Source organism: Hippocampus comes, unplaced genomic scaffold (assembly GCF_001891065.2).
Source record: "Hippocampus comes isolate QL1 unplaced genomic scaffold, H_comes_QL1_v1.1 scaffold122, whole genome shotgun sequence".
In the NCBI taxonomy this organism is placed as follows: Eukaryota; Metazoa; Chordata; class Actinopteri; order Syngnathiformes; family Syngnathidae; genus Hippocampus; species Hippocampus comes.
The window spans coordinates 3207926-3223499 of record NW_017842059.1 but is presented as its reverse complement, the minus strand read 5'-3'; the positions used below and the strand labels follow the sequence as shown (position 1 = coordinate 3223499).

The 15574-nt window shown below is 41.5% G+C and overlaps 1 protein-coding gene across 1 annotated transcript in view; it reads right to left on the bottom strand.

The window, feature by feature from the left end:
- The window catches only part of ecel1 (endothelin converting enzyme-like 1), a 54154-nt gene that overhangs the window by 11282 nt on the left and 27298 nt on the right, over positions 1-15574 (bottom strand). The window contains exons 7-11 of the mRNA XM_019861596.1: positions 10865-11087; positions 7058-7156; positions 6525-6599; positions 4363-4466; positions 3229-3287 (exon numbers count right to left, since the gene is read on the bottom strand). Coding sequence (XP_019717155.1) covers positions 3229-3287; positions 4363-4466; positions 6525-6599; positions 7058-7156; positions 10865-11087 — 560 coding nt within the window. The remainder of the gene's footprint in view (positions 1-3228; positions 3288-4362; positions 4467-6524; positions 6600-7057; positions 7157-10864; positions 11088-15574) is intronic.

Here is a 15574-nt window from a genome sequence, read left to right as displayed (position 1 = left end):
AAACTCAAATGCCTTCAAAGTACTTTTTTTATCAGCTGTTGAATTATTTGCATGGTTATTGAAATTAGAATGTATAATATTAATATGAGACAAATCTCAATTAAAGTAGTTCAAAACAGGAAGTTTGTTCCTTTTTAACTTTGAAGAATACATCTTGGGGCGGAATAATATGTTGAAAGAAGTGAATAAAAGTCTATGCCCAATTTACTGAACACTGTTTTTAAAACTCAAGATAATTTGGGAAGAGAATGTCATGCACCGCAACCATGTTTTATGAAGGCTTGAAATATATATTTTTTTCTTTGAGAAGCAGTTTTGCAGTTTTTAGCACCAGTAGATGCTTTTTCCCCCTCAATGCACCAATGGCATCGTCAAAGAATGGGAATTTTTTAGCATACAATAAGCTACAATAGTGACTTCTCTGCAATGAACACGCTGCAAAAGTCCCGTTTTCCACTAAGTTTGGTGGCGATTTCCTTTTTACAAACGCAATCTTGTCTTGTATCTAGTTTATTTTTCTCTTTCGTTTATACTAGGGTTCGTTATAACTACTGCTCATCACGACAAGGTACCATGCATCTATTTTAAACGTGAATTACCATGAGAAAACCCCGGAAAGCCCAAGGTGAACATGAAAATTGCACATAGGAAGACCAAATGTCAAACCCCAAACCTCAAAACTGTGAGGCTGACGTGCTAACTTCAATGCAGTCCATCACCAGCTTTTGGAAATTGTAAATGTTTTTATTGTGACAAAAAGTAGAGAAGCAACAGCAGTGTCGGTAATTGCTACTAATTAAAAAAAAAAAAAAAGTATGAAATTAAATTGGCTCAAGTGGCTGCTTCCAAAATGAGAGAAGTGTGTGTGTGTGTGTGTGTGTGTGTGTGTGTGTGTGTGTGAGTCCCCCCCACCCCCGCTCTCTACATCAGCTTAGGAGAAAACTATTGATGTCTTTTCAGTGAAGGAATTAAACCACTAGGAAGGTAGGCTAGCAGGCAGCAAAGAAGGTGCAGCTGCTCAGTGAGCGACAAGAGTAAGGAAAGGGTGACAGAGCGAGGCTACTTTTCTAATTGAAAAGGTTTTACTGTTTGTTGGTCTTTAAAGTGAGGTACACAACATGCCAACAATTTGAGAATTTCTTCCTTTTTTTGACCAAAGTCAGCAAAGGCCCAATTCTTGGATGTGTGTAAAAGATTATCCTGACCAATTATCCAATGGTGTGAGGTCTGTTAAAGGGGAGGTCAAGTTAAAAAGGTTCTTTTCAATATGTTCTATGTAGGATCACCCGTCTAAACACGGCATTCTGATTAATATTGTATTTGTGGACTCAAGCCGTAAAATCCACCCGTTTTTATCCATCTCAGGGGGCAGCCATTTTGCCACTTGCTGTGAACTGAAAATGACATCACAGTGCCTAAGGACTGCGATAACAACCAATCACGACCCAGCGTGCGAACATCACATGACCAAACTCAGAAAAAAAAGGTCAAAAAGACCAGCAGCTAATGCCACATAAATAACTGATAAACGGAGTACGTTTCTTCTCTGTCTTTGACTTGTAGATTCTTCTTTGAATTTTGTGTCAGTCTGGATGTCCTGTAGCTCCATGCTACCCCTCACTGGTCAGTTTTGGTATTATGACAAACAACATTTAGTGTGTAGTGTGCTGTGTTTGTCATAAGTACACACATGTTGGCTTTTTCCTCATCCTGAATCGCTCTCGTTTTAAAAATTGGTTAAGATGGAAAAAAAAATTGACGTGTGTACTGTGGCTTTAGGAGTTGAAGAGGAAGGTTTAATATTGTGAGATAAGTATGTATAAGATATAATGGCCCTTGATAGGTCAATTAAAATAAATAAAATAAAATAAAATAAAGGCAATGCCCTTTACTTTGGAGTCAGCCAGTCTTCCATTAAGCGTCTCCAGCTGGTCCAGAATGCCGCTGCTCGCCTCTTGACCGGTACTCGTAAGAGGGAGCACATAACTCCTACTCTGGCATCCCTTCACTGGCTCCCCATACATTTTAGAGTTCTTTTCAAGATCCTCTTATTTGTTTTCAAATCTCTAAATAACCTTGCGCCACCTTACCTCTCTGAGCTCATCCGCCCCTACACACCTGCCCGGCGCCTCAGGTCTGCGGACCAGACATTATTATAAGTACCAAGAACTAAACTGAGGCTCAGAGGGGATCGAGCCTTTGCTGTTGATGGTCCCTCTCTCTGGAATGACCTCCCACTGAACATTCGGCAAGCCTCCTCGCTGCCCATCTTCAAAACCCGCCTCAAAACTCACTTGTATTCCTTGGCATTTGACTCAGCATGACTTAGATTGTTCTTGGTTTTGCTGTTCGGTGCTTTCTACTGTTTTTATTACCGATTTGCTTTACTGTTTGTTGTATATGTTAATTTGCTCCATGTACAGCACTTTGTATGCAGCGATGGCTGTTTGAAAGTGCTCTATAAATACAGTTGAGTTGAGTTGAGTTGAGTTGAGTTGAGTCACCTCCAATTAAATCAAACAGTTTGTCCCCCACAGGTGAAGGTGAAAATTATTATTTGTTCCAGCATCAAACTGTCCCCATCACCATTAGTGGAACAAATTGTCAGTATGATTTCAAAATTTTCAACGAACATTCTATTGTACCTTTGATCAGAAATGACTATGCTAACTGAGCCCTTCAGAGTTTGTGGTGCTGCGCTTTGAACAGCGTCATCTGTGGCTGGTGAGACTAATGGAGAAGCACTTTTCTTGATGCCATAATGTGCATTTGTCATGAACATTCTTACATACTTTCCTTTAATGTCATTTGTTGAAAAAAAGTCATGTCTATATTTTCAGTTGAAGGTGACTGCTTACGCAGTGTATTTAACATTTACAATTCGTGTTCTTTATCATTTCCTCAGTCCTCACAACTCACCAAAGAACAATTTCGAACCTCACGTAAATGTTTTCTGAATTTTGGGGAGTTTGGGCAGAAGCCGGAATAACCACGGGAAATCCACAGAAGCATCTACATGCAAACTTTGGAGTCCGGATTTGAATTGGGACACGGATGTGCTACCCACACCCAGCCAACAGCCATTAACTTTATTGCGTAACAATTCCTACAGACATAATCCAAAATCTTGTTGACTCTTGCCCGAAGAGTGGAGACAGTCCCCAATTTTCAGGCCCTACAAATGCAATAACCAATCTTTCTGTTCATAGCATTTGAAGAATCACTCACCTATTTGGTTCTTGTTAGGAAGGTAGTAGGCATTTAGCGCCTGTGGAGGGAGAATCCACCTGTGGAGATATCAATCAAATAACCCTGACACACACAGGCAAGGAGAGAAACACACACATCTACAAAAGTACTAACTATAATTGCAAAACATTCTCTCTCTCTCATCTCTGAAAAACCCCGTGGTGAGAAGCATTCAGTGCCCGTGATCCCACAGCCACCGCTCCCTGCACTTGAAAACAAGGACAGTTCCTCTATGCTAATCCACTTGAAGCCAGACCAATCGATTGCCACCAAATTCCCCAAATGACTAACTCTGAAAGTGAGCGATGCCCTTGTTCCAGGAGGGAAAGACTGATGGCTCTGCGTGGGCTTTGTAGCATTGAAGAGGACCGAAAGAAAAGAACGAGGAGCGTTTATTTATTTCTCACTGACAAGACAGAGAGAGCAAGCAATGAAAGATGTACTTTTTGGTGATAAAGGAGGAGTGCGTGATTCAACTCTTTAGGGTATCGAGCGTGGGCTAATGGAGCAGTTGTTCCGGGCATCCTGGAATAATAATGTGTGTCAGTGCAAAGAATCACTCAGTCCAGGAGTATCAGGCTCTGCTGTATTTCACAAAAATGAGCTTCATGTTTCACAGAACGTCCCTACTGTCTGGCTGCTGTAGATAAGTAACTCAATGGATATTCTCCAGCTGTATGTGTGTGTGTGTGTGTGTGTGTGTGTGTGTGTGTGTTGACTTTAAATCTGTTTGTTTTATCACAAAGGCACAACCGCAAATGTGTCAAACTAAAAAGAACATCAGAGAAACAATTGCTGAGAGGGGAAACTCACACTGTCTTGTCAACTTCTTCGTGAATCTTCTTGACCGACATCTTAATGTTGAATTTGATGGTGTTGAGGATGTTCTTGAAGTAGGTTTTCTCATCCACATCAAACTGCAAAAACGGTAAGATATGATGACACTAATTGGTTAGTATACGTGTGTGTGTGTGTGTGTGCGTGTGTGTGTGTGTGTGTGTGTGTGTGTGTGTGTTGACTTTAAATCTGTTTGTTTTATCACAAAGGCACAACCGCAAATGTGTCAAACTAAAAAGAACATCAGAGAAACAATTGCTGAGAGGGGAAACTCACACTGTCTTGTCAACTTCTTCGTGAATCTTCTTGACCGACATCTTAATGTTGAATTTGATGGTGTTGAGGATGTTCTTGAAGTAGGTTTTCTCATCCACATCAAACTGCAAAAACGGTAAGATATGATGACACTAATTGGTTAGTATACCGTGCCTTGCAGTTCGTTATGATAGAAACCCAAATCTCCTTAATATTAAGTATGCAACATTGTTCAATTGAAGTCACAGGAGCATGGTTTTAAGTGTTTAGCATGTCTGCCGCCAGTTCAAAAGTTCAGGTTTTCAACCTTGGCTGAGCTGTAGAGTTTGCATGGATTCCCCATGCTTGTGCCCACATAAAAACTGAACGTTAATTGAATTGAAGACTCGAAATGTCCCACTTGTCTTTATGTGCCCTGTGACTGTGCCCTGCCATCAGTCCAGAGTGTAACCTCCCTTTTGCCCCAAGTCAGCTGGGATAGGCTCCAGCTCCCACATCATCCTAATGAGTAAAAGCAGAATAGAAGATGGAAGGATATATTTTTAAGAAAGTGATTTGTGGATAAAGGCGCTTTTTTGTCCCTCACCATCAATTAGGTACACTTTGCAATGTCTCATTAAAATATACCTGTTTTTGTCTCGATTATTTAGTAATTAATCAAGTAGTTATTTATGACTGACTCTATTGGCTATGTTTGTGTGACAGTTGATAAAGAGCTGGTTCTTCCCCACGACGTTGCTGAAATGTCCAGAAGCAAGATACCACAATAACGCCCACCCTCACATCACGATGTGAATGAGCTGTTAACTTTTGTTCCATGACAAAATATTCCATCAATACTTTGGTGATTGTGGTTAAATTGCAAGACACTTTGAAGGCCTAAAGGTAAAGAAGTGCTACATCGGTGAGGCCATTTACCACTCATGCACTTCTATTTCAGATAATGAATGGATATTTCTGAAAACCACTTATAACAGGCACAACCTTTCCAGTGGAGTGATTTGAAAAAATGCTTTTCAACCTAAAGGCCAATGTACACTTTCGCTGATGCCGAGAGGGAAAACAAGTAATAGTGCAGCAAAATACAAAAAGTCCAACAGAGATCTATAATGGGCCTTCTATCCATTGCATCTGTGAGTTGGCATTTGGTTGGCAAGTTATTGCAAGTTGGGCTGTACAACCATTTGAACTTTGGTACCAACAAAATTCTCAAAATGCTAAAAAATAGCATGCTAACATATTGAAAGCAATGCACTCCGAATTAAAACATGTGCATCATTTTGGCTGTTTGCCACCTTTAGAAGATGGTGGTAAGAAATAATAATAAAATGCATTGATGTATTATTCAAAGCAGCCCCCTGGCCAAGGCACAACTCATGTGCCACCCACACACACACACACACACACACACACACACACACACACACACACGATCATCGGTGGAAGCCGATCTCAAAGTGTCCGCTTTACAGCGGCCAACTTTACATCATCCGCAAGTGGAGATCTTTTCTTGCAGTTCCTTATAAACGCACTCTGTGCATGCCAATTTCTGGACTGCATGGACTGCAGCATGTGAGTCTGTTATGCTTCTGCCTTGCAGCCCGTGCGCCTCACCTACACTGAAGGGAATGAGATGAGATGCTTTGATTGGCCAGGAATCAGGTCTGCTGTGTTCACTCCCACAACAGCGCAAACACACATTTCTAACATGTACAAAAATGCCAAAAGAAAGAAAACTCCATCCATACGAGCAGTTGGACTGCAATTTTGCATGAGACTTGCAGTGGACACAAAAATAGGGCCCGATAACTCATAAAGTAATGGTGTGGAGCATGGGGCAGTGAATCCCCAAACATTTTTTGTACATCTGGTAATAGTCAGGATTTGTTGTTTAATATAAAAGGATAATTTTGAACAATCAATCAACCTGCAGTCTAATTGGACAATCGATTTTAGGCAAAAATCTCATCAACAACAGTTACAGAGTGCATATTTTTATTTTTTGCACAGAAATACAGCAATGTTAACTTCACGATACAACTTCTAAAGCTTCTATGCCTCAGCTTGACCTATAATGCTCTCTCTACACTTTATTTAAACAGGCTCCCGGGATGGGAATTCCTGGTGGAAAATCCCTTTTCAAGTAGAAAGCAAAGCAGAAAAAGTGAGAGTTTATGACTCACCCCATATTCACGATCTATGAGCTCAGGTTTGACCAGGAAGTCTGGGTATCCTGTCATGACCATCATGTACTTCAGCTGAGAAAGAGCAGTTGGAGAGGATTATGAGGGACGAAGGAAAAGTGGAAAGTGAGGAGGAAAAACAAATCCATTCTCCATACATTTGTCCCCAACTTATATTCAATAGATATTTGCATCAGGAGTCGGGCACACGCGTCAACTAATCAAGCAAAGCAAGTAAAATAGGATTACAGGGAAGCTCTTTATATTCGGAAAGACCCTATAAAAGGATTATAACTTCACATTGTAAATGTATTAGAAGGGATATCTTGCTGTGCAGACCCTAAATCAGCACCGCAGAGAGATCCGTATTCTCAAAGTCAAGTCCTTGATGTATTCTATCACTGTGTTTCATCTACCCCAGCAATCAGTCAAACCCGCCGAAGGAAGAGAAGGAGAAAACTAAACAAATCCAAATCCTACACCGGCTCTGACAGGAGCTTGCATGCGTGAGATGGAGAAATCAAGTTTGAAACCTTTGCTCTGGCTGCGTCCTTGGTGGCTTCATCCATCCAGTCGAGCTCCTGCAGCCGCAGGTCCAGGGAATGCTTTATATCCTCCACCAACTCCTGCACCTGGAGGGTGATCACATTACATTTTAGGCTCCCTGAAAAATTTTTTTTGCACTCAGATTCTTTCCTGCACAGGAATAGGCTTAGCACAGGAACATAATGCATTTAGCAGATGTCGGAACAGTTACTGTGTGTTTCTTTGACATGGAACTACTGTTGACCATCCTTATTAATTTTGGGATATTCTGTATAAACGGATGCAATAGGCACGATCAACAAGAGCGAGGATGTGACTCAGTAGAAAGGAGGCCTCCACTGAGACAAAAGGGGAAACAAAATTGTGTTTTGTGTTCAACATCAATCAAAACAGAATACAATGATTTGCAAATCATGTACAGCCTACATTTCATTGAATACACGACAAAGACAGGATATTTAATGTTCAAACTGATCAAATGTATTGCTTTTTAGCAAATAATAATTAACTGAGAATTTTATGGCTGCAACACATTCTAAAAAAGATGGGACACAATTGTGTTCACCACTGTGTCACATCATCTTTTCTTTGAACAAATTCAATAAACAAACCGAGGGCACAAATGGTTGAAGTTTTGTGCAATTCTTTCCCATTCTTGCTTGATGTACAACTTGAGCTGTTCAACAGTCCAGGGTCTCCCTTGTTGGATTTTACGCTTCATAGTGTGCCACACATTTTCAATGGGAGACAGGTCTGGACTGGAGGCAGGCCAGTCTCGTCCCTGCTGTTATAACACGTGCAAAAATGTGGTTTGGCTGAAATAAGCAGGGGCATCCATAATAAAGATGTCGCTTGAATGGCAGCCATATGTTTCTCCAAAACCTGTTTGTACCTTTCAGAATGCATAGTGCCTTCACTGATGTAGTTACCCATGCCATTGGCACTCACACAACCCCAAACCATCACAGGTGCTGGCTTTTGAACTTTGGAGTCCGGATGATCCTTTTTTTTTTCTTTGACGTCCACAATTTCCAGAAATGATTTGAAATGTGGGGATAAGCAGATCAGAAAATGGTTGGATGGATGGACAAGGGCCCAACTTCACTGGAATTGGGTTTGTATTTGAGTTTATATCTAACGACATTTTGAGGTTCCGCAATCAGCAACTTGTGCTTTGACAAAATTAAGAAGTATCGCGATCCCACACACCAATTGAAAAGGCAGGGACTTCTCCTTCACACACTCAGTGCAACAAAAGTCAATGACCCAAATCACAACATAATGAGAACATTTTCACAACATTTTTATTCAGTTTTGTGCAAAGATTTTATGGGCTCTTGCACCCCTTGGAGAAAAAAAAAGAATGAAAACAATGTGTCTTGTCTTTGCACTTCTTTGCTTGTCACAGGTCATTTTATTGGGAATAATTATTACTCGTGTTGTGGAAAACTGTCTGCTGTTGAATCACACCGTGTATCCCTCCACGTTGGGTAAACGGGATGATGAAACACTCATCTTGAAAGCCGCCTCTTGTTTATCTATGAGACCTTCCGAGACTTTACAATTTCTCCATCTGCTGTAGTAAGTGTCACCTGTCAAGGCTGCACATCACAACCAGCAGCTTTCATAGACTATGTGGGAATTTGACCTTAAATGAAGCCATCTTTCTGTCCCTCATATGAAGCACTGCATTTCAGAGACTCTTTTAACCTGTTGTCATCCGAATAAAGCATAAGGGGTGATGTGTTAATGAAACTGCACTATACAGAAACACTCAACTCAAACTATTTCGAGAGCACTTTAAACCAACCACCACTGTATACAAAGTGCTGTACATGGAGCAAATATCATATATACAACTATGAACAATAAAACAAATTAATAAGGAATACAGTAAAAAGCACAAAACAGTAAAACTAAGATCAAGTCTGAGTCATGCTGAGTCAAAAGCCAAAGAATACAAATGAGTTTTGAGACATGTTTTAAGATGGGCAGCGATTCGGGCTTGCCGAACGTTCAGTGGGAGGTCATTCCAAAGAGAGGGACCAGAAATGGAAAAGGCTTGATCCCCTCTGAGCCTCCGCTTAGTTCTTGGTTCCTCTAATAGTGTCTGGTCCATAGACCTGCGGCACTGGGCAGGTGTGTAGGGGTGGAGGAGCTCAGAGAGGTAAGGTGGAGCAAGGCCCTTTAAAGATTTGAAAACAAATAATAGGATCTTAAAAAGAACTCTAAAATGTATAGGGAGCCAGTGAAGGGATGCCAGAGTAGGTGTTATGTGCTCCCTCTTACAAGTACCAGTCAAGAGGCGAGCGGCAGCATTCTGGACCAACTGGAGACGCTTAATGGAGGATTGGCTGACTCCAAAGTAAAGTGCATTACAGTAATCCAGCCGGGATGTGAAGGCATGAATTACTGTTTCAAAGTGCTCTTGAGAAAGGAAAGGCTTTCTTTAGCTAGCTCGCCTAAGATGAAAGGACTTGGATTTGACAACGGCACCAATTTGCCGGTCCAATTTAAAATCACTGTCGAGGTTAAGACCCAAGTTTGAGACTGGTGACTTAAGATAAGGAGTCAGGGGGCCCAAGTCTACAGGATGGTATGTACAAGGGCCATTGGGACCAAACACTATCACTTCTGTCTTCTTTTCATTGAAATTCAAGAAATTTAGTGCCATCCAGGCTTTGATTTCCTCCAGGCAGGATCAAAGACAGTGGTAGAAGTATAAAAAGTAATAATCAGTTACTTGTAGCATTGAAGCACCAGTCAAGAGTCCCTAAAAATCATAAAAATATGACCAAGTCTGTGCTTATCCACATCGAAAACTACCGGTAAAAAAGAAAATAGAGAAAACGGTGATGAATAAACACAACATGTACAATATACGGCACAGGATCATGTTTCTGGACTAACTTGAAATCCACCTGACTTACGATGAGGCAGTCGAGCCCAGATTTCTCCCAGAAAGTATTGACAACTACGTGGGTTTAAATAGGTCATAATTTCATCATGTTCAATTCATTTCAGAGTAAAAACAGAGTACTACATGTAGTCAATATGTATAGACTGAATACCCAATTCTTTTAACTAGGATTTACCATGTGAAATGTGAAAACAATGTTATGTGTGGTTAAGAAGTGATATATATGTTTTTAACAAGTTTGCAAATCGTATCTCAACATAAGCGTTGTGTTCACAGGCTAGGTCCGAGACTGTTGTTGCAGAGGTTATACAAAAAACATTGGGAACTATACCCTCATGTTCTAGAATGGCCGAGAGACTGAGATAAGGATAGCAATGTGGAGGGATCAAAATTGGAGAAAAACGGACCATAGGTGACACAGGGCCAGAGGTGTGGGATTAGTGTGAACTGGTTTAGAGAGCATGATGATGGGCCCATGATAGAATTTTTAGATTGGAGCTCAGCAAACCATCAAAAATCATCGGGTTGTTTTTGAAACCTATGCTGATATGTAACAAAAAAATGCATTCAATAGAAATTTGCATTAATTCCTTACCTGACTCAATGTTCGAATTAGGATGTGAACAAATGTGTTTTCAGCAATAAACCTTAATAAGACACCTGAGGCCAAGGTCCGCTTTTAAATTTCCTCCTATTGCCTTGGAAGGCTTATGGTTTGACACTGTCCAGTTTCCTCTCAAAGCCAAAAGCGCTCAATCCAAGCAATCAGTGGAAAGTAGCTCACATTTTGTGCATTGCTGACGTAACAAGCGACACGCAACACCATGTATGCATTCATTGTTCCATTCAGTCGCTCCCCGGCTTGCATTCTTACCTTTGCCTTGCTCTGTGAGGAGAAATGCTGCTGGACAAAGAGTGCTCCCAAGGCCATGCCAAAGTGTTTGTTGGCCTGGGTGAGGCACAGTCTGCCCAGCTCCAGCTGCTGCTCGGTGCCATCAATCTCTCGGGAAAACTCATGGATGGTGCTTCGGAAGGCGGTTGACAGATGTTCACTGAGCGCTGCCACAATGCGCCACAGCATGTAGTTATGGAGAACCCTAAGGTGGAAGATACAGGAAACACACAAAGGAGGCTGTTTTTGGAGAAAGCATACAAATAAATGAAAAGGTGTCTCTGTGGCCACAATCGTGAGAGCTTTTGAAATTCCATCCATGCCTCTGGAAGGCGCTTCCTCTTATTTATTCTTAAAAGCAATACTATATTCCAGAACGTACGAGAACATGAGTTCTCTCACAAGTTTATACAGGGTCAGGCAAAACGATCTGACACATGTGTAGGTTAAATAAAAGGCAAATAAAGTAAAGAAACAAAAAAGTGTTTTTATTTTTGAAAAGGACATATTTTGTCTTTTTTTCATATAATTCCATTTTGCTTTGTTTCTTTATTATAATGCCATTGTTCTTTTCTCACCGTGGACTCTTTGTGCTTTCGCTTGAATGCGAAATAAGTTTTCAGTTTGAATTCTCCTGAGTTGACTTTGCAAGGCCAATAAACTACGCCAAGGTTTGGCTAATGGCATCCTTGTCTGTTGTCGTGCGTTTGGGGTTACATACAAACCCGAACAATGCACCTTCAATGACTGCTCTATTTTAAAACTGTTTTCATATATTGGGTGCACCGCATTATAAGGCGCATAGAATAGAAGCTACAGTCATGGCTGCGATTGCGTTATGCATCCACTAGATGAAGCTACGCTAAAGGGAATACAATACAGTACAACACAATACAGCTTTATTTACGTAGAGCTTTCACAACCGCTGCAGCTGGAACAAAGTGCTTTCCAGAACATTTAAAATACTACATTGAAGAAATCAGAATATTGATCTACATATAAGGCACATTGGATTATAAGGCACACTGTCGGCTTTTGAGAAAATTGAGTGTGTTTAGGTGGCCTTAAAGTGCGGAAAATATGGTACCTAATGTTGGTACCAGTGTTGGTTACTGAGTGTACCTTAGCCTAAGGATAGGCCACGAGAAAAATACTGTAGTTGATTACATTCAGTACCACCTGACAACAATGCCATGGAGGCCATCTGGACCTAACTTCCATCCATCCATTTAACCTGCCATGTGTCATGATCTGCTTTGTTTTTTCAATCTCCAGCTAGAGAGTGGGCGTTCCCTCTTGAGCCGCACCTGAGGCTAATCATGCCCTCGTTACCAGCTGCCAATCTATACTCTGCTTCACAGACAACTGGCTTGGATTATTAGTCTTGCTCACGACTCTGCCTCCACTTGCTTAATTTACTAGACGTTCTTGACATTTTTCCCCCTCTTAGTTTCTCATTACCATTTTTCCAAATATCTTTTCAATTATGTAGTTCTTGTTATATTTCGATTTGCATTCTCGCGTATTGGATTTCTTTGTCTTTTGAGTTTGACAAGCAATTTCCCCTTCCTTGGCTTTTGCAGGCGTCTTTGGGTTTGCTTTCATTTTCTTCTGGTTATTTGTTACCAGCGTCCTTCGTTGTACTTTGTCGGTCTTGCGTTCTTTTGTGTGCGTGTGTGTGTGTGTGTGTATATCTATATATATATATAGATATATATATATAATATTTTATTTATTTATTTTTGTCCAATTTCTTGTCCGTGCCTGCGTTTGTGGAACCTAATTCTGTTCGGAGCATTCCGGACACCTGACACCATGCATGTTTTTGGAATGTGGGAGGAAACCACAGTACCCGGAGAAAACCCACGAAGGCACGGGGAGAACATGCAAACTCCACACAGGAAGGCCGGAGCCAGAATCGAACCTGCACTGTGAGGACAACGCGCTAACCAGTCGACCACTGTGTCACCGGACCTAACTGTGAGCTCTCAAAGTCTCAATCGTGGAATTAGCAAGAAACGAGAGAACAAGACAATGAATGAATGAAAACAAATGGAAAGTTGTCTGGTTCAGTCTAGTCCAATGTGGTAATAAGAGTCACTAAAAGAAAAAGGGGATAATTTATTTATGCATTATAGTTAAATCTTCTCCCTCGGATGACAGAACGCTGGTCTGCTCTTGTGCCCTACTCTGCTGGGTGCACTCTTTTAATGTGCTGTGGGGGACAGACGCCCCACACCCATTGTGAGGATCCATCTGAGGCTCAAGGCATGTTGTTTCCGCAACGATTTTATTTTCCATTTGTATGACAGATGTGGAATCGGAAGAGGTTGTCAACAGTACCCTGAAGGTCCTGCCAACAAAGCACTGCACTGAATGCAATTGATGGCAAAAGGTAAAGGAGGATTGAATTGGTAGATTATGCGTTGCAAAACAAATTCAATATACCCAGAATTTAAGATGCAATCTAATTGTGTACATTTACACACATTGTTGAAATAATGTACTTAGATCCAGTGGAGAATGGGCATCATCAACCAATGTTTTTTTGTGCTCGTGTTAGTAAATTCATTTTATTAATCATTGAAAGTAAGCAGTGTTGCACGGTGGTTGACTGGTTAACACATCTATTCCTGTGTGAAGTTTGCGTCTTCGCCTCGTGCCTGCGTGGGTTTTCTCCGGGTACTCCAGTTTCCTCCTTCATTCCAAAAACATACTTGGCAGGCTCATTGAACACTCTACATTGTCCCTAGGTGTGAGTGTGAGCGCGGATGGTTGTTCGTCTATGTGTGCCCTGCGATTGGCTGGCAACCGGTTAAAGGTATACCCAGCCTACTGCCCGAAGTCAGCTGGGATAGGCTCCAACATGCTCGCGACCCTCCTGAGGATAAGTGGATCAAATAATGGATGGGAAGTACACAACTGCTGCTCATAACTACACAAGATAAGCAGCCCCCCCAAGTGGACCTACTCTCTATAGTAAGACACAAGAGTTAAACAGTTAGAGCTATAGCCTTATAGCCCAAGACTGACAGTTTATGTATGCAAAGTGTATTTGAAAGGCTAGATATGTTTGCATTATGTCTGAATGTGATTCAACACCGGGCTTGTTGGAGTAGAATCATGCAACCGTAGGACTGGTCTTCATGGGTGTATCTCACCTTCACTGACTTCATGGTTGTGTTCTTTAGACCACGAACTCAGTGAGGCTGAATGGACTCCAAGTGCCACAAGAAATAATTGCTGAATAATTACTTCCACATGATGAATTCTTGGCAAACATTTCATCTATTTTAATGCACAAAGCGGCAAACGTTGGACAGAATCCTCCCACCTAGTTAACTTGGACAGTATTAACGTCCCTGTTGCCAACTGTAGTCTGCCTTTTCATCTACATTTTACATGAAACATCTTATCACCCCACTTTGCCTTCTTTCCAGTCACCTAAAAGGTGGAGCCCTCCTGCCTGATGACATGTACATGCGTCAGCAAGTACATTTGCAGTAATGGAGTAACAGCAGAATGTACAGATCAACCAGTAGGCCTGAATTAGTGAAGGAATGAGGGCTCATTAGCTGAATGGATTTTAATGAGCCTAGTTAGGGAGATGAAAAGACACTGTCCTCCCATTAACAAAGGTAATGACCCTGAAGGGTAATGGGTGGGATTGAGAGCCTCCTATATTCCAAACCTACAATAGCACGGGATTCCAGGCTAAAAGTGCAAAAACATTTACATATTGTGATCAGATAAGAAGCGGAAAACCACTCAACTACGCTCTGCAAATGCAAAATCAAAAATGAAAGAATCAAAGTATACGCTTTGGGACAGGCTTTTACTCAGAGTACCTTTATGTATCACAACTGCATGTTTTCAGTTCAGGATGAGCTCTAAACGTTTATTTGCGAGTGCCAGTGCTAAAGCTCCATGAAATCCGGTATTTGGTGAACCGTAAACTACATTATAACTAGAGTGTGTGTATTTTGAAAGCAGGGCAACAGAGAATCTTGAGCTGCAGGGGCCGACACAGATAGAGCAACGTGCACAAATAAATAGTTAACATAAATTAGACTATATAGTATAGTCTCCCACCCCGCCGTTAAATAGCAAACCATTAAAAATGGCACACATCGGCATGCCAACCTCACTCCCTCACGCCCTTGAGAGTGACGATGAACAGAAGGAGCAGACGGAGCAGGAGTAATGGTGAGGGGAGAAATGTGTGTGAGCAATTCTGGTGTTGTCATTATGCTTTCTCCTCCATTGGAGGTTTGCTCATCTGGCTAATGGGATCGGCTGCAGTCACCGCAGTGGCTGGAGACGGCATAGAGTGGGCTGTAGCGAGGGAAAGGAGGACAAGAAAATTGGTGGGGGAGGACCAGATGGGTTGAGTTTGGGTAGAGTTGTGAGAAAAGAAACACTGGGCGAGGAATGTGCCTTGCTCATTCACATCGAAGGTGTTAGGTCCTATTCTTGCCTTTTGGTCTCTTTTCCTAACCAATTGGCTTGAGCTGCAAGCATTGAGGGAAAATGCTAGATTGCTCTTTAATAACTCATGAACTTTTACTGTACTTCTGAGAAACTTACTGCATGATGAGGCCCACTCTTTTTGGTTTCTTTTTTTTTTTAGAATTCGATGCTTGTGGAGGCTCTCAGTCGTACAGGAAAGTTCCATCGTAGAAAGGGTTCTGT